Source organism: Apteryx rowi, unplaced genomic scaffold (assembly GCF_003343035.1).
Source record: "Apteryx rowi isolate R43461 unplaced genomic scaffold, aptRow1 scaffold_76, whole genome shotgun sequence".
Taxonomy (NCBI): Eukaryota; Metazoa; Chordata; class Aves; order Apterygiformes; family Apterygidae; genus Apteryx; species Apteryx rowi.
In genome coordinates, this window is record NW_020451049.1 from 1067167 (window position 1) to 1092089 (window position 24923).

Below are 24923 nucleotides of genomic sequence, written 5' to 3' on the forward strand. Positions count from 1 at the left end.
GCATCCAAGGCTCAGAATTAACAGTTTACAGAGTCTATTTGTTTTAAAAGAAGTTCATTCATTATGAAGCACTTTGTGGTCCAAGATCATAACTGTAGTCTTGTCCGAGGACCCCTCAGCCATCTTTACAAACAAAGTGGGAATTTGGATACTGTCCCTGTGCTCCAGGTGTAGTTTGGACCTGCCACTTAGGGCTGACCTTTTAAAAACATCAGTTTGCTTTGAAACCCTTCTTGGAACATCTCAAAACAGATATTTAAGTACCGAGGTGCCTAAAAGCAATGAATGTTTTTGAAAATTTGACATTTTACAGCTCCTTGTCCCCTTAAACCAATGGGGATAATACCTACATTGGAACTTGCAGTTCCATGAATCACTATTGCATTTGTCCTGGGTAAAACTGAGAGGTCTCTCTCTTTTTTTTTTTTGGTATACTGTTTTATAAGAACTATCAAAGCTCTTTGTCATATATATATTGCAGAAGTGCTTGGTCCCCAGGTTTTGGTCTTCATTGGTCCACATGTCCCAATCATTCAAGACCAGTTCTTCCTCACAGTTCTCCATCTAAGGGAGGTTTTACAGCCTGTGAATGAAAACTGTGTATGAGCAAATGGCAAAATTCCCTGTCTTGAAAATGCCCCACCCAAAACAATCACTCATATGTTTTATCTCAACTTTGTGACTTCGCTGCTGAGATTTAGCTAGTCGTACTAAACACCTGTTGTCCATCCAGGTTCTTATCTTAGTCTCTATCTGTATCGTCCCACAGCACCACCCCTTTCATTGCCTTCTCATAATATTAATTAAAAATCTATATTTAAAAAATCCATCACATATGAAAAAACACCTTACCTGTTACCCCAGCAAGAAGCAAATTGTGTAGACACCTTAATTTGTGAAGGCCAAGGAGGTAATTGCTTTGATGCAGCTTAGATGGCCCATACGCCAAAGAGTAAGAACAATACCTTCTCTTATTTAGAAGGATCTGTTTGTGATCTGTTACTGAGATGGTTCTTGGAAGTTGTAGCAGTGATAAAAACACTTTATAATAGAAATCTGTGGATCAGGATGTAATAAATGCATATATTTGCATTTAAGTTCTAACTGATTAGTCCTGTCTAACCTGATTTATGTGTTTTGTGTCCAATTTTAGGCACCAAAGGGAGAAACAAAGGGGAGTTTACAAATCTTCAGGGTGTAGCTGCATCTACAAATGGAAAAATATTAATAGCAGACAGTAACAACCAATGTGTGCAGGTATGAGGATTTGCCACCTTCAGTATTATTCTGTTTCTCCCCCCACCTCCTCCTCCTCTGTACTCCAGGAAAGACAAATTTTGTGCATTGCAAGCATAGATGGAATATACAGAGGAAGCCCAACCTGTTCATTATCTATTATCATTCCACCTTCTTGACCTGCAGCTATCTGTTTCAGATCTACAGCAGATCTACTATATGTGTCAGGGTTATTTCCCTTCCTTATTATGTTTGGCAATGAGTGAAGAAAACAAACCTGCCATAATCTGGAAAAATGAGTTTTTGTAAATGTCACTTTACATTGTAAATTTATCCCCTGTGTACTTTTGTGTTTTGAAACAAATCTAGAACATAGTGCTGCAAATATAATTTCCTAAGGAGATATGACAATAAACATGTAGATGTCATTTTCAAGTGACTTTTAGTCTACTATATTAACTCTTCTGTCTGATATGATCAAATCTTTTCTGTGGTAGCATCCCTGACATTCCTAATTTCTTGGCTTATGTAACCTGTGTGAAAATCAAGCTGCATTTTCTCTTTTTCCTGCCATGTATTTTTTTCACCATTAACAATTTGTCATCACTATTCAGGCTGCCCATGTGGTAGCAATGAACAAGACAGCAGAATGAGCCTTGTTCTTCAGTATGTTGGAACTGGAGAGCCACATGCAGTAAAAACTTGTTTTCAGACCTTTTCAAAGTAACAGAGTCAAATATACATCAGTACCCTCGCATACTGTAATTTGCAGCCACTTCAGTGGAACTTCAGTGTCTAATTAAATGACTGGGGGACACAAATGGTGGCCTAAATTTTGAGAGTGGCTAAAGCATCTCTCAGGAAATGGCCCAGTATTTATCTAAATTAAATAATTAGATGCTGAAAATCTCATCTAGGTTCTACTCCCATCTCTTCCACAGACTTCATGTGTGACCTTGGCCAAATCATGCTGTGCCTCAGTTTGCTCATTTCTAATACAGGAATTATACCACTTCCTTCCAACTACCTGAGAGGGACATTGTGAAGTGTAATTCACTAATGTTTGTAAAGTTCTTTGAGATCATTGAAGAAAAGTGCTATGCAAGTGCAAAGAACTTCTCTATTATGAAGTTAGGGTCCAAATGGAGGCTTCTCCTTAAATTAGGCACATCACTTTCAAATATGGACAGTGTAAAAGTGCTTCATATTACCATCTCTCCTCCTGACTATAGTGTTCATTTATTGCTTGCTAACATCTAAGCTCCAAGAAATAGATGATGTTGTTATGCAGACTTAGTTTTAAAATAAGTGTTTTCTGTTACAGATATTTTCCAATGATGGCCAGTTCAAAAGTCGTTTTGGCATACGAGGAAGGTCTCCTGGCCAGTTGCAGCGGCCAACAGGAGTGGCTGTGCATCCCAGTGGTGACATCATTATTGCAGATTATGATAACAAATGGGTTAGCATATTTTCATCAGATGGAAAATTTAAGGTATGATTTACAATGTGAACTCTCCTGAGCCTTTTCCATCTTACAGTGGAATGCATATTCATGGTTTGGAGTTTTTTTTTTGTCAAGAAACTACATAGATGGGTTATAATTTAGTCCAGATTCCATTGTTGTGATGTGAAAACCCATGACACAGCCATGTTGTATAATAAATAGGAAGAGGTCACAGCTGTGACGCCAATGATACATCAAATAGCAACGATATATTCTATTCTGCATATGGTTCTTCATACCAAGTACTTGGATCCCTTTCTGCAGCTTACAGTTGGGGGTAGCTGATGTAATCGAGTCTAGTTGGACTAATTCAACAACCTTCATGTTATTAGCATTCTGATTATATATAAATGGGTGTATATATATGTATATGCACACAGATAGACTAAAAGCTTATGAGGACATAAGGCTCTTTGGTGACCTATGGAGAAGAAACTTAAGGTAGCAGACTGATGATTACTTCCTCTATTTACTCCAGACATGTCAGCAAATCAAGTGTATAATTTACATATGATCCTGTTCGCAATAAGTGCAAGGAAGGGCAACCTAGGAGGTTGTTTCAGTGCTACAGCAGGAACAGGAGGAGCATTTTATGCTGGGTGACAAGCACTGGAAAAACTGAAAGTCATGAAATAATGCCTTAGGTTTCAGAAATCAGAAGCTCTGGGAAGAGCGTGCCCCTTATTTTCCTAGTAAGTATGATGTCTTTAATGGGAGGAAAATAAAGAGCCAGCTACTGCACTACAGATCAGATCCTTGCTGGTCACTGATGCTTGCTAACCTATGGTATTTATTTTGCTTGGGGTCAGGTGCAGTGCCAGAGAGAATCAAAGGTTGCCTCCATTTGATGCTGTTCCCTGAATGTATGTTGCTGAGTCTGGCCATTCATGACAGAAAAAGCAGTCTCCAGCAGAGATTAGCAGCATGCTCTTCAGTGAAATAAAAGACCTGTTGGGAAGTTTCTACCAAAGTTACTTAGTTCCAGCATCCCACACTGGAGAGGAATCATCTGTTTGGCATTTTCTGGCAGCCTAATGGCCAAAAGTCTTAGGTCCTGAGCTGCTCATTTGGTTACTAACTACCAAGAAACGGCCTTCTGTTGATTATTCTTTGCAAAGTGATGAATGCTATAGCAAATAGGCAGCTTTGCTTGCATAGTCCTCACTGATCCCCATCTGGGAAATTGACACTTGTATACTTTTAGAAGTATCCAGATCCTGTGTAGACTTGAAGCTAAATATGCAAAGTAACTGCTAAATATATATCTAAATTACCTGCACTTGCAAAGATTACCTGATTTTCCTTGTAAAGCAGTTTTCAAAATGTACAGCTACACAGGAGAACCTTATTTTTGGCTGAAGTCCTTGAATGAAATGAAGACATTAGCAAAACAAAAACAAAGAAAGATGTAATTGAGTTAAGAATCCAAATACTCTGAGTAACCTAAATGTGGCATAAATAATGATTAAGATCTTTAATGTGAACTGGCTTGATTTGGACATGGAGGATGGAGGGCTAGTTTTCCTTCCTTCTCCAGACTGAATGTAAATCCAGTATTTTGGATGGTGTCAGCTCTGGAGAAAAAAGCCATGGCTCTGGAGGAGCCAGGACCCTATGTGTTATACGTTGCCATCAGGAAGACAAGCATTGAAAAAAATTAATAATAAGGTAGCTCCTCTGACTAGGGCCTAGCTTTGTTTTAGTCGGTGTTTTTGTTGGACTGCCACAGCTATGCAAAGTTGGCAATGTTTGTGTGGTTAATTCAAGTCAATACATCAGATTTTATAGCTCTTATGACTAGACTGATTAAATGGGAGATGAAACATTACTTATATTGTAAAATACTATTTTTAGGTTTAAATGCAACAGAGTATATTTAAAAGAGAAAAATACAAGAAAGTTTGTAGAAATATTTTATGTATGGAGAACAGGCATAATCATATTGTTGAAGCACAGGACAGGGATATAACAGATCTGTGTCTGTGGGAATTTGGGCAAAGCCATGTAATTTCTTGTCTGTTGGCAATAGCAACTCTCACAGGGGCTTTGTCAGGTTAAATTGGGCAATGTGTACTAAGATGCACAGGGAGATAGATAAAGGGTTAATGGTGTTTCCCTTCAAAGGATCATGGCTGCAAGACATCATTCATCATCTCTGATGCAGGTGATCTGCTAGCTGTTAACTCAGCACTGTCAGGGGTCTGTTTTGAACTTAATCTAGCTATTTTTTGTTGTTGTCCTCCTCTTTCTGCATTTACTTACCCTTACTCTCCCTTTGCAACATTTTAACAGTCATGTGAGCCAGCAGCAAATTTCCCCTGGAGCCAGGCCCAAGAATCTGCCTGATTACAGAACTTGGCTGGTGCACCCTAGCAGGCTCCCCTGCCAGGCAGAAACGTGTCACCTTCCTCAGTCTTTGCTAGGAACGGAGACAGAGCTCAGTTTTCTCAAGGCTGTAAAACTTGCATAATGTGGAGCTTGACAAACCTTAATCTAAGGTTACACCAAAACATAAGTTTCTTAAAATGAAAGGCTGTATTATGCTGTGAACAACAAAGCATCAGACAGGGTCTTGGGAATTGGGGCTTCTGATTCTGGCTAAGCCACAGGTCTCATGGGCAACTATTGATGTGTCACCATCTATAAAAGGCAGATAACAGTGCTGGCTTCATCTGGAAATTACTTTGAAACTGCTTAACAAAATTGCTATAGAAGAGGTGTTGCTAGGCTAAAGAGAGGATGCATGCTGAAGCAGCGATAGCAGCTTCTGTGGTAGTGCTGGCGTTCAAACTTAGCGAAGGAACTGTAGAGTAGGGCTAGGAGAATGATTCTTCGTTGTCTGAGGGGGGAATTATTTTCTTTCTAGTCTTGAAGGATCACATCTAAGATAGACTGTTATCAGCCAACCAGAGCTATAAGTCAAGTTAAGACATCAAGTTAAGATAGGTGGGAAAAGTTTGAAGGAAAGGTTCTATCTGGCAGACTTTTATTTTTTCTTGTCTCATTAAAAGAATTAAGACGGGAGCTGCTTGAAGCTGGTTGCTGGTCACAGCTGAATTAAGACAGTCACATGAATGATAAATCCATTTGTCGTGTGATGTCGCAATGTGTTACAAAGCTATATCTCCATATTAGGGAAGCTGTCAAAAAGGAAAAAAGGTGCATTTAAAGTCTGTAAATTAATTCCTAACAATTGTGAACCTTTCTGACAGTAACAAGATCAGTGAATCTAAACTTAAAGCCCTAACAAACCTGGCATTATAGGAAAAAAGCCTTTAAATTTTTTATATATGCCAACTCATTTTTTCACCTCTGAGAATATCCCACAGTACAATATTTTCCACCCTAGTGGGGTGACTTTATAAACACATATTTGAAAATGAATCTAAATTCATAGGAGACTATAAAATGAGGACATAATGTCCTTGACTGAATTCATTTAAACATGTTATTTGTATTAAGCATTTAGATGATTCATTATACTTTATTCATTTCTAATGGCAGAAAAGTCTGAGAATGCTTCCATTCATATACTTAACAGGAGTGACTGGATTTCATAATGTTCTGTTCTAAATAATCAAACCTATAATTCTAAGAAACCTTCTGAAATAAAAATACACAAAGCATGTGTTCAGCCAGACCCAGTGATGTGTCATCAGCACATTTTGATCTAAACTGGAAACAGAGATTTTTAGTAGCAAGCACTGCAAACTCTAGCTGGGCATATTTTATTGCTGCCTGCAAATTGTATTTTAAATCCTGGCCCAGGAATAGTGATTTTTATTACTCTTCTCAGCACTGAGTGCCCATTAGTGTAGTACATGATTTATTCATGAATTTTTTCATATGTATTTATATGGGCAGGAAGACACTGTACTCATGAGTCTGAGTCATTTTTCCTTAGGAATCCTGGAAAGATGGTAAGGAGGTGGTGCAATGCGCAAGCAGATAAACACACGGGCATCCCAGAGGAAAGAAGGGAACATGATTTAATGACCCCAAAGGAAATAAATGTGTTGATTTGCATTTGGTTTATTGTTTTCCTGCTTTGCTGTTATGCAAACCTGAATGCATTTTGTGGGTCTGCTCATATCTTTCCACTGGTGAACAGAAAGTCATTTTTAATAGTTTTCCCTGGGGTATTTTACTGTGATTTAATTGTGTGATTTTTGCCTAAATATTTAGCAATTTATAAGAGTATATGTACCTGAATATAAATAGACACATGATCTTTGCATGCTGGCTAAACATAGTCTTGAAGCTGCAAGATTTACTCCCTGGAGTTTTCTTTATTTGAGACTGAAAGAAGCTATGTAGGAATGCTGGTGACCGTACGCTAGATGGCCTTGGGGAGCCTAGAACTTTGAGTTGGCTCCTGTTCTGTACCTGCAACCCCTGCCATGAGAATGCCCAATGAAGTAGAAGCCTGGTGTTAACTAAGGGTAGTTGAGCTTCTTCAAATATTAAATGGTTGGTTGCTTTGAAATCATCTGAGAATTGAGAGGAATGAGTTAGGTAATGGATCTTCTCCGTGCCCTGTAATCTCTCCTCCCTTGAGGTAGTTAGCCATGGACTCATATGTGTATCTTAATATCTGCTTCATTTAAATTCAGATGGAAATAGGAAACAATGTTCTCCACCAAAGGGATGGACCCCAGTTTGTAGGATGGTCTCTGACAAATTACTATAGGATTGGGAAGCTCTGTGATCCATTACTTCAACCTGGCCAGCTTGCTGGACTGCCTGTCCAGAGACGTAAACAGGCTGGCAGGAGATCAGATATTTGGACCAGATATTTCAACCTGGATTCRGTCATAACTGCTTCAAAATCTGTCATTAGAAAAAAAAAAAAGACAAAAAAAAGACAAGTTGCTATATTCCAAAACCCAAACAATTTGTTGATATTCTTACAACCCTTTCTTAACTGAAAGGTGAAAACTCAGTTGATTTTATGCAATTAAACCAGTTTCTAGAGTCTCTGGCTGAAAATAAAGCAAATTAGTGCAAAATGTGAAAAAAGTTGGGAGGCGATCCTAACATCTCGTTGGGTGGACGCCTGGATAGCTCAAGGTTCTACAAAGGCTTTGCCCCAATCTTTGCTTGCCCTGGGCTGGGTGGGATGCGGTGGCTGTTGTTCTTAGATCCCCTTGTCTTCATGCTGCTTTTTGTGAGACAATCTAAGCATATATCTAGGCTAGTGATGGCCACCTGTGTACTTCTGGAAGGAGTGATGCTGACTGTAGCTACTGTTTGCAGATCCTGTGCTCAGGAAGAGGGATCTAATATTCACTAGTTCTATTCTAGCTACAGCTCTTCAATCAGGAGTCATCTGCAGGTTGTTTGTCTGTTTACTACCCCTATTCAGTCAGTACATTTATACTATACTCATCACAGTAATAATCAAGAGACTTCTAGTAATGTATTGGTTACAGTGACTGAGATCAATCATGAGCTCATCTTCCCAGTGACCTCTCCCTGCTCTCATCTGCAATGGCCTGAGCTGCTGGGGTGCAATTTGGAGCATTTCCCACAGCTCCTCACCCTGGAGAATGAACTGCAATTGTTGACCGTAACAGAAAGCAGGGTGAACCAAACTCAAAACACAAGATTGAGCTGAACAGTTTCATCTCCAGGTGCAGAAAGGAAAAAGAGTAAGAAGAGAAGGAGGAGAGGAAGGCTAAAATGTAACCTAATCTGCCATCTCCAGTCAGTCTGTCATCACAAACACACGTGGGCTAATTAATCAGCTGTGTAAATACACTGATTTGTGTATAGCCTCTTTATATAAGTAATTTATACATAGCCATTTATACATATAAAATAAGCTATATTAATAGCCTATTCCAGTGTTTGTGCACTATGCTTCTAACATTTTCTGATTTATTTTGAGAGCTCTCTAACCTTTCCAAATAATTCACTGCGTGTGAGATCCACCTCATCTTCTCTGAAGGCTTTTCCATTGCTACAATATTATTTACCTTCCTGTTGCCAATTATACTGATAGATGGTTTTGGTGATCACAAGACCTATTTACAATGATGGAAATGTTTTTATTACATGTAAGACTGAGGCAACTTTGCTTTGTTTAGTGTTTCAAAGATTGCTTGATTTGCAGCTTGGCAGCACAACCCTATCTCCTGTGCAGGTTTCAACTGTCACCTAATATGTCTAAGCAGTAAGTGAAGCAATCTCAGATGGGTCTGGCAGAAGACACTGAGGTTAGCCTGGGCTTTAGGTCTGCTCAAATTATTTCCAAGAGTGCTCAGGACCTGCGTGGTGCCTCATTTGCCCAAGAAAGGCTACAGAATACATTATCGCCTGCATCCCACCTAGCTTTGGTGCGCCGAGAGTCAGCTCTGACTTCTTTCATGTAGCAGGCAGTGGTAAAGACTTGCTTCCCCATCCATAACCAGGTTGTTGCTATACTCGGGAATGGTGTCCAGAGGTCCTTGGTGTCTGTCTCTCTTCCCTCCTGGTACACTAGTGTAGGCTATACAGCCATTTTTGATGGTTGTTGACACATCCTATAGTTTATCAAAACACACAGTTCTGATGATTGTGTTAGTCCTGAGTTGTATATTTGGACTCCTCAGTTTCTGAGGTGGTAGATTTTCTGCTCTGACAATTGGACATAGAGAAAACGTTCTTTCTTTTCAGATGAAGGAAAAAATGATGAAGTGTGCAATAAGAGCCAATAAAAGCAATGACTTCCTCTGGCAAACTTCTGATCACAAAATTTCACTCCATCCTACATTGTGCCTGTGCCCATTACAGCAGATGTCTGAACTGTACTAACTTATTTCTATTGTGCCAACATATTTTTCTGTTTTGTGTTTTCCCTTTTAGGCCAAAATTGGGTCTGGAAAGCTCATGGGTCCTAAAGGTGTTTCTGTGGATCGTAATGGACACATCATAGTGGTGGACAATAAAGCATGCTGTGTGTTCATCTTCCAACCAAATGGGAAAATAGTTACCAGGTTTGGTAGCCGAGGAAATGGTGACAAGCAGTTTGCAGGTACACTTGATGGTAATATGTAAATCCCCTTTTCTTGCCTCTTCTGCTCACATTTGCATGATGTTTGAGCATGTTGAAGACGCTATATCCTATTTGCTTTTTTCCTGGTGGTGGGAGGGGTCTACTATATGTACAGCTACTATTCACCATTTATTTAACTGGTCAAGAAGGCTGAAACATCTCTTCTTCAAATATAGCTGTAACCAGTCTGTTTTATCTACCTCTCTGTGCCTGGAAGCATTTCAGATCAATGACCAATGACCTTTTGATCTTAAATAGCATTTTATAAATGGTTTGTAATGCCCACGCTCATCTGTAAATGATAATCAACTCAAACACAATGCCTTGTGTTTCCAATGATCATATACACAATAACTAATGCCCTAAGTAATATCTTCACATTAGAAAATAGGCATAATGTGATAGTGTTAAGATTGATATCAGGAAGACAGAGTTATGCATATGCAAAATACCAGTTTGGGGAAATTGCCACTTATGTATTTAACTGATTGCTTGCCCATGGTGTCATTCAATAAGATCAAGTAATTAGGTATTTTAGGTAATTAGGTAATTCAGTAATTAGGTAAAAACTGATACGTATTTTGTGTAAATATCTGTTCTTTCATAATTGGAAATGAAGTTGCCAAATTAGCTATGCAGATAATTTTGCAGGTGTTTGGTCACTTTGAATAAGTAGAAATAAACTGGTCTAATGTTCTGATAGCACCAAAGAGAATTAGCTTTAATTGTATACTGCTTTCGTTTTACTTGAGATCTCTTTCAATGTGTTATGACACAAGTACAACTTTTATCAGAGCTTTGGCTCTAACACAGCTAAGTGTCACCAAAATTTTCTGTGTATGTCCAGTTTCCTTCAACTTAAAATTCATAAGCATGTCTCATGAAAACATGTGTGCAAATGCTCTGTAATAGTATATTTGAGAAATGCATCATCTCTTCTTGGTGATAGACTGCATAAAGCAGGTGAACTGTCATTACTTGAATGTTTTGAGTGCAAAGGTTTTTACCCTTTTTGTACTCTGTACTAATGTATTGTAAAAATTGAAACCTGATTTGTCCGGATTTGTTTAGTAAGTCAAAATAGTGCCATGTATTTTGGCTCAGGTACTTGCCTGTTTTCAAGTTAAAATTTGTTTTTTACTCAGCTTGTACACATAGTTCAATATAAAAAGCAAAATGGAAAATGCACTTTTTTCCTGACAATATTCATAAATGTTTTTGTCAATTTAGTTGACAAACTAGTTTCTTCTTACTTAGTTTCTGAGAAACTTAGTTTCTCAGTTTCCTTAGAAACTTAGTTTCTTCTAAGTAACTTTTACTGTTTGTCTTAAAATTTGTTTGCCGAAATGCTTGCGAGAAGTAAACACACAAAGCATAGATGATTTCATTTAAAACTTTACATGAATATTTTTGAAAATTATTTTCAATATGTGCACAAATTTATCCCTAAGCACTACCTGCTTTGTCTTGTTAATGAGAATATAAATATCTACATAGTTATCTGTATATGAGAGAGGAAGGAATGAACAATGCTGATTGATAACACTAACTGATGAATGGTTGAAAAAGAAATGATTCATGTTTACAAAAAAGCATGCTGACCTTTTTTAAACATGGATTGAAAATACTTTTAATTTGAAACTGACATTCCCAATTTGACTATTATGGCTCAGAAGCCAAACATAATCTTCTGGCAGGCTGAATAATTTTTATATTTAAGCAAACCTTTTGACTTAGTAGTATTATTTTTATTATTTCATTCTTCTTCTGCATTGCAGGTCCTCATTTTGCAGCTGTGAACAGCAACAATGAAATTATTGTTACAGATTTTCATAACCATTCTGTCAAGGTACTGTCAATTAATGCCAATTTGGAAAGCTTTTTATTTTATCATGTTACTTCCCTGGGGAAAACAAAGATTGTTAAAAAAAACAAAGAGATAATGCTGTATAGGTATGAGGCCTGATATGAAAGAAGGTTTTCCATATGAGGACTGTGCATTCAGAGACCTTTGCATGCAGTGCATTGCTTGATGGAGATATAATTAGTTGTCTTTGATTGGTGCCACAGTGATGCTCTCTAATTCAATTGTTTAAACATAAGTTGTAGCTGAGACAAATAATACCAAATTACTTATTCTTTATTAGCCCTCTGCTAAACCTGTTATTTACCATATGCTCTCTCCTATTTTAAGAAAGTCCTGCATTAGAGTTTCTCAGTAAAAGGTTCCCACACTTCTAGTTGAATAAAAGTATAACAAAGTGAAGACGCATGACAATCTTTAGTTACATATTTGTAGGTTTTAAGATTACTGGATCTATTTATGACCTGATAGTCTTAACACCTGTGTAACTCAGACCATCAATTTTCATCCAGTGACCCCCGCACTGAGCAGAACTGGCCACTAGTCCTTATACTTACAAAAAGTCCTGACTCATAGCATATTAAGCAGTCATGGTAAGATAGGTCAGTATATTTGTTTGTCCCAGTAATAAACCAGAACAAGGATAACTGTTCACATGTCATGTGCTGGTACATGTATATTAAGGAGCTATACAGGCCATTGCATAAGAAGTTAACCACCTGTGTGTGTTTGTTTTCAGGACCTAAAATTCCCTTTCAGTCACTTTCCATGCTCCTTTTCTCTCACTAGGTGCACCAGCACCAACACCGAATGGGCAACAGAATGCTGTTGTACACGCATTTTCAGGGCATGTGAACCGATCACACACACTGGTGAAATCCCTAGGATTTCACTTAATGACTGCCTACTCTGATAGAAGAGAAAGATGTACCCAACCAGTTCATCAGTATTCGTAGCTGCAATGATAACTCTTATATATGACATATGAAATCACTGTCTGCCTATTGCTGATCATATACACCTTAATGTGGTATTGCATCTTTAATGGTGTTGAATCATCTAGCTTTTGAATAGTGACCTTGCTTTTATATGCTTTTGGAATTAGAGAGGAAGCAGCAATTCAGGCGGTTTGGATTACAACAAAGAAACCAAGACTGCTGCAGGAGCCCTAAAGCAGGTTGTTTACGTGGTTAGCAGCAGGAGGCCTATGACTCCATAAATTATCCCTTCACCAACAGGGCTTGCTGCGGTAACAAGAACGCCTGGAGAGAGTTTGCAACAAGGACAACCTAAAATGAGCAAAAGCTAGTGAAGAGATGTAAGAAGTGTGGCATCTTAGTGAATTTAAAATTATTGCATTCCTAATGAGAACAGAGCGTTCCCGTCTGTCTCTGGTGTGACTCAATGGGATAAAAATGTTATTTGTTCCAATTTGGTTCTAACTGGAAAAGATTCTTATTTTTGTAGTGTTCTCTAATACAAGTACAGATAATTGTTGATGCTTTGGAGAGTTGTTTACACATTGGGTGATGCTAATTATCTTTTGCTAGATAGTGGGAGGAAAAAAGCAGAGAATAAGTTTTGGGTGCTCAGATCACTCTCATGGCTTCCAAAACCTCTTCCTGCTACCAAGGAATGAAACATCATCACTCAGCAAAATTATCCTCCCTCCCCTTTTGACCTTCAAGCGTGTTCATCCTTCAGGCATCCTCTATGGAAAATCCCAGTCAATGTAGGCCTCTTCCTTGTTCTTTTGGTGACCATCCGCATTATAACCCATGAAGAGAGTGATACATCTTTATCTGCTTTTTTTATCAGTTGACTTCTTTCTACGTTTTTTTGTCATCTGAGACACCAACATAATTTCCACCCCCAAATAACTTTGTCCACTGTGGGTGATCCAGAATAGGATGATTTCTGCACATCTTCCACCTTCTGAGCACTTCAGTGTGCACTTGGCATTTCTCAGATCCTTGCATTTTCTTGTGCAGGCCACAGATGGTCCCTAAGAATGCTGTTGGACCTTGTGGCACAGATGAGCCTGAGTCCAAGATGGACCAAAATAAATGGAGATGCTTATGATGTGTTGTAAATTATCTGTCCTCTATCTCACTTGGTCGCATTGGTGCATCAAGATCGCTGACAGAATATTCATTGATTGATTCCATTTCCTGCTGTCTAAACCTGTTATCCACCATCACGGCAAATGCAGTTGCTGAACAACCTACACAGAGGGCAGAATGCTGTGATTCTTAAGGCTTATTAGACTATGAAAGTCAGAGAAAAGAGTGTATCTGCTCAGTCCTGTTTCCTTGTGACTGGCCGCCAGTGCTGGCAAGATACCATACCTGCACACCACTCATATTAATTCAAGATGCACAAATTGCAGAGGTTCCCAGGACCCTCCACCTGTGTGTCTGGGCTGAATCAGATCTTAAGTGAGAAGGGAAATACCGTAATGGGGCTGGAGGGAGAGACAAAAACCTTTTCTCCTGTCTTTAGTCTTAGACCATGTAGTTTTCTATACAGAAGACACAAGAGTGGAGAGTGGGCTCTGTCCTTATCCCATTTTCGGGCTCCCAAAGATTTTGGCTTGTTTGATTTTAGAAATGCTTCTTATTTTACTTAACTTGTTTTCACAGTGTAGGCTGGTGCTGGTATTGTCAGTGAATTCTTCATTCTTTTATTGTTGTCTGATGTCATCTCTTCTTCACAACTCAAAATTTCATGAAGTTTTCAAGTGCTTGAACATATTGAAATGTAAAATTACCAGCTATTTGAAAATGTGGATATAAGTGACCCTTGCTCCAACCTTGTTTTTTTTTGCAATGTAAATATATCACTCTGCTAAGCATTTCTAAAATGAGAGAACAAAATGAGAATTATAAATACCCACACTGAGAAGGAGGAGGTGTGTGTGTGCATGTAGGGGAGTGTTCCTGAGTACTCTCCAATTCCCAGTTGTGTTAATAGGTGGACTGGTAGCTGATGATTAGTAATATTTGACATGATGCTATATTCAAGTTTTTGTTTTAATCCAATACAGGTATTTAACCAGGAGGGAGAATTCATACTAAAGTTTGGATCGAATGGAGAAGGAAATGGACAATTTAATGCACCAACTGGAGTAGCTGTAGATTCTAATGGAAATATTATTGTAGCAGATTGGGGAAACAGCCGAATACAGGTAGACATTTGTATTTTTCAAAGGTGCTTGATTAGGAAGAATAATGGATTGATAACCCAAGCCAGTCTTCCTAAGAAGCAGGATAGCAGCATTAGAAATAATGTGGTTTCTCGCACAGCCTTTTGTATGCCTCATTGCTGGTCTGTCTGCTTTTAGAAGAGGCGGTGTCAGGCTGTGGTCTTCTCTGTGTGACAAGTCTGATAGTTACTGTGACTAAGACTTTTGACTCCAGACATTTCCCCAAAAGCTATTAGGACTTAGGAGACTTATAAACACTGCTGAGATGATAGTAATTTATAATCACCATAACAAAGATTGGAAACATGGTAGAAAACATGAAAAAGCAAATGATCTGTTAAGACCCTGAGGCAAAAGCAGCAGATTTTTATCATCTTCTTTTAAATGTTGAAAAAATATTCTGCTTTTATGTTATCAGAGTTGAGTCTTTTTATCTTTCAAGTGCTAATCACAAAGTCCTTTCTCATTTGCCAAAGAATACCTAGTAAACAACTAAGCTTACATATTAGTTTCACTGAATATAAAAATGAGGGAGCTGCTGATGAGTTGTTCTCATGAACCATTGTCAACAGTATAAACAAATCCTGGTTTTCTGTATGTGGGAACCTAGGAGAGTCACACTAGCCACAACAGTAATATTTGTTAGGAAAACGAGGTGTTGATCAAGTTCCTGATTGAGTTTGATTTATTGTAGTTGGCTATTTTTAAAGCAAGGAACAGCTGATGTGCTCTTTTTTATTATTATTTCATTGTATGTTTAATTCTTGACAAAGGCCCTGGTAGCCTTAAATAGTTATTTTTAATAAGAAAATATATTTGCATATGAATTTGCATATTATGAGAATAGCAGATCAGATTCTACCCTTGTTTATTCTAGTGTATGCCAACAGCTTCAGAAATGAGAAGTATAATAGTATAACTGAAAGCAGAATTTTGTCCACTATTTTTCTTTTTTATTCATAACATTTCTTATGTGCTTTCTTACCCTCAAAGGTTTTTGATGGAAGTGGATCGTTTTTATCCTACATTAACACCTCTGCTGACCCACTTTATGGTCCCCAAGGTCTGGCCCTAACTTCAGATGGCCATGTTGTAGTTGCAGACTCTGGAAATCACTGCTTCAAGGTTTATCGATACTTACAGTAACAATGAGCTCTGGAGCTGGATAATCATCCACCCTTAAGAAAAGACTGGTCCCTGAGATCCAATGCAGGATATCTCCTACTTTAATGAGTTCATTTTTAATAATGAAGGAGTCTCTTATGGACTTCTCATGTTAATTTCCAAACTTACCTTGTTTACATAGGACTTGCACCTCTTACGTTCCTCACTGAACTTTTTATTGTATGGGCTAACACACAAAATCCTCTTTAAATGAATTCATAAAGACAATGTGATATTAAACACAAACTGCAACGTATGGAACTGGAATTAACTAATTAGGCAAAAATGAGAAAAATTTGGGGAAAAAATCCCCAAAGCTTTCTGAAGACTGCAAAGGGTAGCTCCTGTTTAGAGCTTCCAAATTTGAAAAAGTGTCATTGTTATGCATTATTTAACCCAGAGGTGATCCTGGGAATCTTCAAGATCTGATTATCATGGTAGGTATTACACTTTTAACATTCTTCAGTCTTAATAACTATAACAAGTAGGTCCTTTTAGTAAAGGTATAATGTTAAGTCATACAAAATCCGTCTAGCTCTAACCATCAGACCTAACAGCTCAACATTCAGCACTATGAGAATCAATGCAAATTCCCTACTCATGTGGGATTAATGAAGGATTGTTTCGTGTGCTTATTTTTCACTCTTCCTCTTGCTTAATGTGCTGTAAGGACTTTGCAGAGACCTGACATTTCTAAAGCTCTGGAAAACCTTAATTGTAATGATACATTAGTGAGAGCTGAATTTCTGTAGAACAACAGACCTTTTGACACCAAAAGAGTTCATTAGGATCAGGGTTATTATGATGTCAACTCAATTAACCTCATGTGTGCCACTCTTCTATATGTGTTCATTGCCATATTTCCTTAAGGCAACTCGTTGTATTAACAAATAAAATGCCGCATCCCACAGGACAGAAAGCCAGAGAGGTACCCCTGTGGAGGACCTACATTATACAACCAAAGGAACTATGGTTAACAGAGGTTGTATAAGAAAGCCAAGGGTTACCAAAGCTATTTGTTTTTAACATGAGAAAAATACATTACAAGTAAGAATGAATTTGAACCAATTCCCGAAGTCCTTCATCAAGGGAATTTTGTTAGAGAACAAAATAAGGACTGCGAGATTTTTTCCTGTTTGTTTGTATGTATGTATGTATGTTGTATGTATGTATGTATGACTGATTGATGCAAAAACAAAGTAAATGTAGGTTATTTCAGCAAACTGGAACGTATGTATGCCATTTGATAATGGCAGTACTCTGAAAAACATCCCTCCTTCTTTCTGCCGGATATCTCTACTGCGTTCTTTGTTGAAGTACTAATTTAATTGGAAATCCTTACAGTCATATTACTTGGTTCTATTTTTAATGTTTTTTTAAGTATGTACTTGTCTTTTTTTAAAGTAGCATTGGTTTTATTATTAATTCTAAACCTAATGGTCAAAAGATGTATTGCTACCATACCGTAATACAGAGTAGTGCTTACTCTTAGATCTCATCTGAGGAGCTGGTTGGCTTGCTGCCAATGCCTAAAATAGTCTGGGAAGAAGAATCTTTCTTTTCTAATTTTTAGGAATTTGAAACAAAAGGGCATTGGGTCAGGACCAGGGGAGTATTTTAAGCATGTCTGCAAAACTGAAAGAAATTTTTGTGAAATTACTTGTTATAAGTATTTGTCTTATTTCTAAAAGGTTAAGGTTGTTTCAATGAATTTGAGGAAAAACTAATGATTTTCTGTAAAGATGTGTTTGACTTGTAAAAATGCAGACTCTAAAATTCGTAAATGTGCAGTTTGTCTGGTTTTTTTAATTGCTGTTTCTTAGAAATATCTCCTTCTCTTTCCCATGTTTATTTTTTGCATATAGAACCAATTTTACAAATTCTTGTTCAAAGCAAGTCTCCTTACTTCATTGGAATAATTGTTTTGTGTAAAAGGCTTAAGGTTTGGACCATACAACATGGCTAAGAAACTGGTGGTAACATTTTTGAAATGTAAAAAATCAAGTCTGTTATTACCAAGAGAACAAATTATCTTCTGCTTGAAGTGAGTTTGTCCTAAAATTCCAAAGAAGATATAGTCACCTCAGTTATTACATAAGAAACTGTCCTCTCAAAATTTTGTGAAGTTGTAAATCAAATTTTATGATGATCAAATAATATTCTAATAAGTGTCCTTATAAGCAACCTTCTGACATGCATGCAGTTTCTGCCATTGGAATACCCTTAAGTGATTTATTTATCAATGAAAAAGATATGTAACATTTTCACTGTATTTATTAACAAAGAAAAAAGGTTGCACTGATTCTCTGAGGTAGAAACTTAAAAGAAAATGAGAAGTGTGCTCTTGCTGTCAGTTATGGATACTATTAATCAAATTTGGTTCCAGATTTGAATTTCTGTAATAGTATTTTACTAAACTTGAATGGTTTCCACTCAAGAAACATGGCCAAATCCTCCATTGCCAGGAATTCTGAGGACCACAGGAGTCAGACCCTAAGCTATATGTCAAAACATATACTTAAGACTATGCTATTCCATGCATACGCTTTCCTTCAAAAGATTTTGACTTCGTATTGTTTAGCAGCATTTTCTATAACTTCTGTCAATCCATTGCATCCTGATGAAATATGGAACTCTACACACAACCCCCTTGCAACCAAGATAACAGACATTAGCTGGGATGTGGGTTTTTTCACAAGATGGAAGATTCTTTTTTTTTTTTTTTAATCTTGTTGAATTTTCAGACATTATCACCAGAGCAGCACTCACTGCAGTTGAAAAATGGCATTAATCTGGAATTCCTTCACATAGTGAATGCTGCCAGTTACAATTTTAAATTCAGTGGTATAGGGTATTCCCTTCCAAAGGTTGACCTTATCTGCCTGGCACAGGGAGACTGGGAAACGCATTGCTTTTACAGTGTACTTTTGAAGCCAACTTAGCTAAAACGCTTGGCTTACAAAACTTACAATGAACAACCAAAGCAGAAATTCTGTTCTAAAAAATTGACAGATTGTTTTCGCATCCAATTAAGTGAACGTCAGAATTGCACTACTTGATTTACTGAGTTGTTAGCATTTATTAAAGGCTTTATAGGCATTCTGCTGCCAAATTTCAGGTATAACCAAATGTTCCCTTGACTTCACTGGAATGCTAATTGACGAGCAGCGCAGCATGAATGGTGAAAGTATGTGCTTCATTTAACTAAGCTTCAACTCAAAAGTAATCTCAAAAGGTTATCGGATCTTGTGCAATTTGGAGTATTTTAGGACAAACTAACCAACTGTATTTTCATTATTTTTTGAATAGAATAAAAGGATCTGTTCAGTTAAATACAATACAAACAGTAGGGGATTTTACATAGGTTAAAACAGCAGCAAAGTAGCTGAAAAAGAAAAGGAAAATGGCTTAAGGGAAGCATTTCTCTAATGTAGATGGAGAGTTATTTCTTAGTAAATACTGTTCTGTAAAAGCTAGAAGGCTTTCAATTTTATGTCAATATTTTTTATAACTAAGGATCTAGTGTTGCCATATTGAGAACTATAAGTGCCCAATATGTTGTGTTTGTTATAAAGGAATGACCTGCAGTTGTGGGTGACAACTAGTTATGAAATCATGATGTACGCTGAAAATTTTCTTAAGAATTGTGAGCAGTGATTGTTTTGGTCTGTTTGTGGAGAGTGCACGAAAGGTATTTGTGCTATGGAGTAGGATGATGCCTAATTGGTTGTGTTATTTCTGATGAATGTACAGCACTTCAGTTGATGTTTGTGAGCAACACGGCCTTAACCCAGACACTCTTGCTTTGGCGTTATGACATGGGAATGTTCTGTAAGCTGCATAGTGTATGGCAGTATCCCTGTGTTAGAAATCTGTACCAGCTGATACACTGTAGCTTTCTGGTTCTGGGAGTCTGTCTTTTCTCTCTCTTTTTTTTTTTCTTCTTTTTTCTCTTTTTTTWAAAGCTTTTGTACATTCCATCTTTGTAAGTCAATTCCATACGTTTTGTGTACATGTAAGTCTTGCACTGTCTGAAAACTGATAATGAAATATTCTTGCCACTTGTTTTCTTTTCTTTCTTTTTTTTTTTTAAACCCCTGTGAGGCTAAATACAAACTTTGCCTCCTTAAGGTCAAGGATCAAAGATGTGCATCGAAGTGTTTGTGTGTGTGTAGTTTTAGCTTCATGTGTGCCACAGTATTTTCAATGCGTTAGCTGATGATAAAAACAAAATATACTCTGTCTTGGAAATGTAGGAAAACCAGAGTCAAATGTGTACCTTTACCACGCACAAAAATTTCAAATAATAAAAATAAAGCTTGTTTCCTCTGTTATTTTAATGGTTGAGGATTTGTTTGTCATATGCCTCATATTTACTGTCCCTAAAAATATCCCCATAATGCAGAGAGATGCTTAATTTTTTCCAAAAGGAAACCTTGATACCATAGGTCACAAGGCAGGAAAACTATAATTGTTTCGTGGGTGTTTAACTTTTACATAGACACAGAGGAAAGAAAGACTTGGGTCCTTGTTGGGAAGAGGGTGGGGAGTTGGAGCTTCCTTTTCTTCTCCCCTCCTCCTTAAGTTCAGTCATCAGAGRTAATATTTTCATTGGTGGTGGTAAGATTATGAGTCATAGGCTTTTTCATTTATATCACAAGAGTACAGTACCTTTCAGCTATAACCTTTCAGGGATCTGCTGCAGAAAACCAAATGTAAATTCTTATAGAAGAAAAGGAAACTGGTCCTCGGAGCTCACCCTGGCTCTTCCTTTAAGAACAACTGTTTAACCCATGTAAACTTTCCTTTTAGATAGTACTTGTGTCTTCTTGGTTGCTGGTGAACTCTCCAACACTGAATCCTTTGAGAAATCAGCGTGATCGGGAAGTCACTTAAGAAGTAAGAGACATTCTGATGTGTTGTTTGGCTTGGAAACAATCTGGCTGGAGAGGACTAGAGAGGTCAGACTCGGTAACACGTGCTTGCTTGGTGGCAGGACACTCACAAAGGGAGGCAGCTGAATTACAGAGCAGTTGCCCTTTTCATGGATCTTGCCAAAACCTTCTAAAAGAATCCAGTTTTTGTTCTTTCTTGCAAGTGATAGGGAATATCAGCAGCCATGCTTTGAGGCCTTTTTTTTTCCTGAAGACAATCTTACTACAACATAATGGACCGGTTTTGTTTATCGAGCTTCAGAAAAGTTTTTTTTGGTGCTGAATTTACTGCAGTATGTTGTATATCTGCTCTGAAGTTCAGCATTATACAAGAGGTTTTATTTGGCTTCTGTCCCCTGTGACAATGAGCAAAATCAGACAGACAGGCAGGCAAGATGTGGAGAATGGGAAACACCACTGTTTACCAGGAGAGTTTTGCAGTAAACGGCCAACTTCCTCTTTGGCCTTTCCAAGGTACTTAACTTGAATTCTGCACAAATATGACAGCATGATCTTTTAGATATTCTGTAAGCATGGAGAGTAAGGCCAAAATAGTTAAGGGTGCGTGCGTTTTGAGTGCCCATATTGAGATACCCAGGAGCTACCTCTTTAGAGTGCTGACCGCTTACATATCATTTCACATTCAAAAGTATTTCATTGTTCCTTAGGCTATTGTTCTCTTTCACATCCAGCTGTGCTTCCATGCAGTTAACTATCCCGTAGTTTTGCTGACAGTTCATGTGAATAATTCCTAGTTTGCACCAGACAAAATTATCTCAGTGAACTGGAAGAGTCAATGTAGTTTTTGAGGACAGATGTTCTCTCCAGGCCCCAGCTGTTCTGCTGGAAAAGGTACCCACTACTTGCTGCTCATTACGATCTCCAGTTGAAGGTCACTGACCCTCAGATCTGTGACTGAGCTGTGCATGTGAGTGTTCACTTATTCTTTTAGTGAAACGCCTAGTTACCAAAGAACTAGTTTTTAAGCTACTCGTTTCGATGAGTTGGTAAGTGCATACTTCAGCAACTCCACTAGCAAAGCTGTGGAAGCAGTAACTTTCAGAGAAAGGCCAGCTAGCATTTCTAACTAGCTCAGATATTTGCAGGGAGAGCGTCTGCTCACAGGTTGGGAGCCTAAACACCTGCCCTTGGATGAAGTGAGGCAGCAGACGCTGCAGAGACTGACCTGTGTGGGCTACTAATAGATCACGTTGTGATACCTGTCCACATCCCATTGCAGACTGCTGGGACCGATAAGGAGTTGGTATCATCTCCCATGTGCAAGCTACTCCTAGAGCTCCCCTGTGCTCCACCCTCAAGCTATACTGAAACATCTTTTGGCTGTCAGTCACACAGGGGTTGTGACAGGCAGCTTGCAGGGCTCAGAAGGTTTGCTATTACTTTTCTGGATAATAAACTAATCTGCTCCTCAGTTTGAATTCTTCCCTTCTGTCGAAAAAATAGCTCATGTCATTAAGGACTGCACCATAGTGCATATATGTGAAAGGAACAAAATTAAAGTAGAACAGCCAACTTCAGTTCTCATAATTCTTAACCTTCCAGTGCTTTCCATTGAAAACTTAATGTCCTTTCAAAATAGAATTTATGAATATAATTCATTTATAGATTTTTAAGAGCAACATAAAGGAAACTATAAATTTTATCTCATGTAAGCATATTTTAACAGTGACAAAGCAATATATTTTTCTCTACCTCAGTTTTCAACAACAGCTAAGCTGTTTTGGCTGATACTTAAAAATCCCCCTCGGACACCTAGCATGGAAAATTTCAGCCCAAAGTGTTAAAGCTTGAGAAAATCATAAGGAAATTAGAACAATCTTCTAATAGAAAGTCATTGTTACGAGTTCCCCTTCAACGATATTTCCATCCATTGTTTTGTTTTTATATTAATAGTATAGGAATAGCAGTTTATCACATTTTAAACATTCTGAAGCCCATAAACTCCAAAAATCTCAGACATTTATGTACCGTAACAGTGGTTCATGCTACTTTATCCAGTAATTAAAAATTACAATCACTTGATGAAGTGTGAAATACGCCTGTGTATTTTTCGCTCTATTTGGGACCTCTTCTTCCACCTGGTGGCCTTTAAAATTAGCTAGTTTTAATCTGGCACTGAAAAATTTGGGAGGTGTTAATGGGATCTCGTATTACAAAATAAAATGGATCTAATGACTTGGCCATGAAAGGGCTTTAGGGCTGCCAGAGCTCGGGGCCAGCACACTCAGACGAGGCCCAGACAGGCTTTCCCAGGGAGCAGAGGCAGAGGAAACGTGCGGAGCCGCCTGCCGCCATCAGCGAGGGTGTGATCCGACACGCCAGAGATGGCCATGACGGGGCTCGCCTGGCTGTGGCGGTTACGTTGAACTGCGGGAACCGCGACCGCTGGCTCCAACGAGCTGCGCTGGCCACACGCTCACTCCATGCGGGGATGAGCTCTGGGTGTTTGCCGCCAGCTTCCTTGTTTCCCAGCTCCTGTCAGGTGCGATGGGAGGGATGGGCGCCTCAGCCAGTACTCCAGCGCATGCAAAACAAGACTCTGAGGCCCCACGCCCAGCATCCGAGTGAGTGCCCTTCTGAAACTCCTTCCTCCCTGCACTCCTCTTCCTCGTCCAGCGGCTTTTTTAGCTCAAACACCCGCTGTACCACTCACACGTGTGGCTTAGAGTAAATCCATGCAAGAAGAGACTGCCACGACAGCTGCTCTGCAAATGTTGTAGCAACCTTTTCCTTTCCGGGGCTAAAAAGAGGAGCAGAGCTAGATTTTACTGCAGGCCGCGAATGGGCAGGAAGGGGCCTACGGCCTGGGGAAAGCAGGTCACAGGGGCAGGAGGGAAACAACCACCAAAGGAAACTCGAGGAAATAAATGCTCTGAGGGCTGGCCAAAGGAAAGGGGAACAGAAAACGAGCCTTCACAAACAGATGAAGAGTGCTAACAGATTGCATTGCAGGTTAAGGAGCTGAAAACGTGATGCACAAGGAAGAGTAAGCGAACAAGCAGCTTTGTGTTTTGTATTAAACTTCGTATTAATAATGCCCTCTCTAGCTTACATTTCATTTTTCCTAGTACACTGGCACACACAACGGAAAACAGGATCACTGTTAGGTCTGCGTGGAAGAAAGATAACTTCAAATTTCCGAAAATGGTCTTACAAGTGATGAAAGATATTTATGGGTAATACCTGAACATTACAGATTGTATATTTTCATTTGCTTGAATTTAAACTATAGAATTAGAATGATAAATACAAACTCATTGCTGTTACTCCGCAAAACACTTTCTCAAAACTACTTCAGCTGAAGGAAGGTAATTACAGCACAAATAAATACAACAAATTGTAAATAATTAAAGTACTTAGAACACTCATCACAATGAACAAACGAACAACTGTTTCAGCACCAACAGATGTGCCTGGGTCCTTTGTTTGCATACGTAAAGATGGTTTTATTTCTCCACATCCTGTTGTTCCTACAGTGGGCTATTTGTGCAACACATGTAGTTTGAGACCACAGTTCATGCATTTGTATTTTGCCCGGGCTATCGGGCATTTGAGAAAAAAAGAGCACTTAGCACTTAGTCAGGGTTATCATAAAGGCCATGACCACATCATCTTTGACCTACCTGGATGTATACAGTACATATCCTGCAGATTTTAAAACTTGCAGCTGTAGAGAGATTTGAAAACAAGTATTTGCCCCTGATGGTAAGAGCCAAAGGTGGAGGGATTTTAGGTATTTTTAAACTTTTACTTTGGAAATGAATGGATTTATTTTCAAAACCAGAAATTATATATCAAAGAAGATATGGCAATTAAATCTGTCAAGAAAATTGCACTTGCTACAAAAAAATGCAAAACAGATAGGTATTGAGAAACACATGATATTAATTAAAAATGAGGACTTGATGAAATTTTGCTCTAAAGCCTGGACTAGGCCAAATGAAAAACTTTAGAAAAAG

General features: G+C 38.3%; 2 protein-coding genes across 11 annotated transcripts in view; both read left to right on the top strand.

The window, feature by feature from the left end:
* The window catches only part of TRIM2 (tripartite motif containing 2), a 76020-nt gene extending 55671 nt beyond the window's left edge, over positions 1–20349 (top strand). For all 10 annotated transcript variants that reach the window (XM_026088224.1, XM_026088225.1, XM_026088226.1 and 7 more), the window contains 6 exons: positions 1154–1257; positions 2561–2728; positions 9587–9755; positions 11555–11625; positions 14687–14827; positions 15839–20349. In XM_026088224.1, the coding sequence (XP_025944009.1) occupies positions 1154–1257; positions 2561–2728; positions 9587–9755; positions 11555–11625; positions 14687–14827; positions 15839–15991 (806 nt within the window). In that variant the 3' untranslated portion in view covers positions 15992–20349. The remainder of the gene's footprint in view (positions 1–1153; positions 1258–2560; positions 2729–9586; positions 9756–11554; positions 11626–14686; positions 14828–15838) is intronic.
* Positions 20350–20693: 344 nt separating this feature from the next.
* The window catches only part of MND1 (meiotic nuclear divisions 1), a 43487-nt gene continuing 39257 nt past the window's right edge, over positions 20694–24923 (top strand). Inside the window, exon 1 of the mRNA XM_026088278.1 lies at positions 20694–20908. The gene's annotated coding sequence lies outside the window, so the exon portion shown is untranslated. The remainder of the gene's footprint in view (positions 20909–24923) is intronic.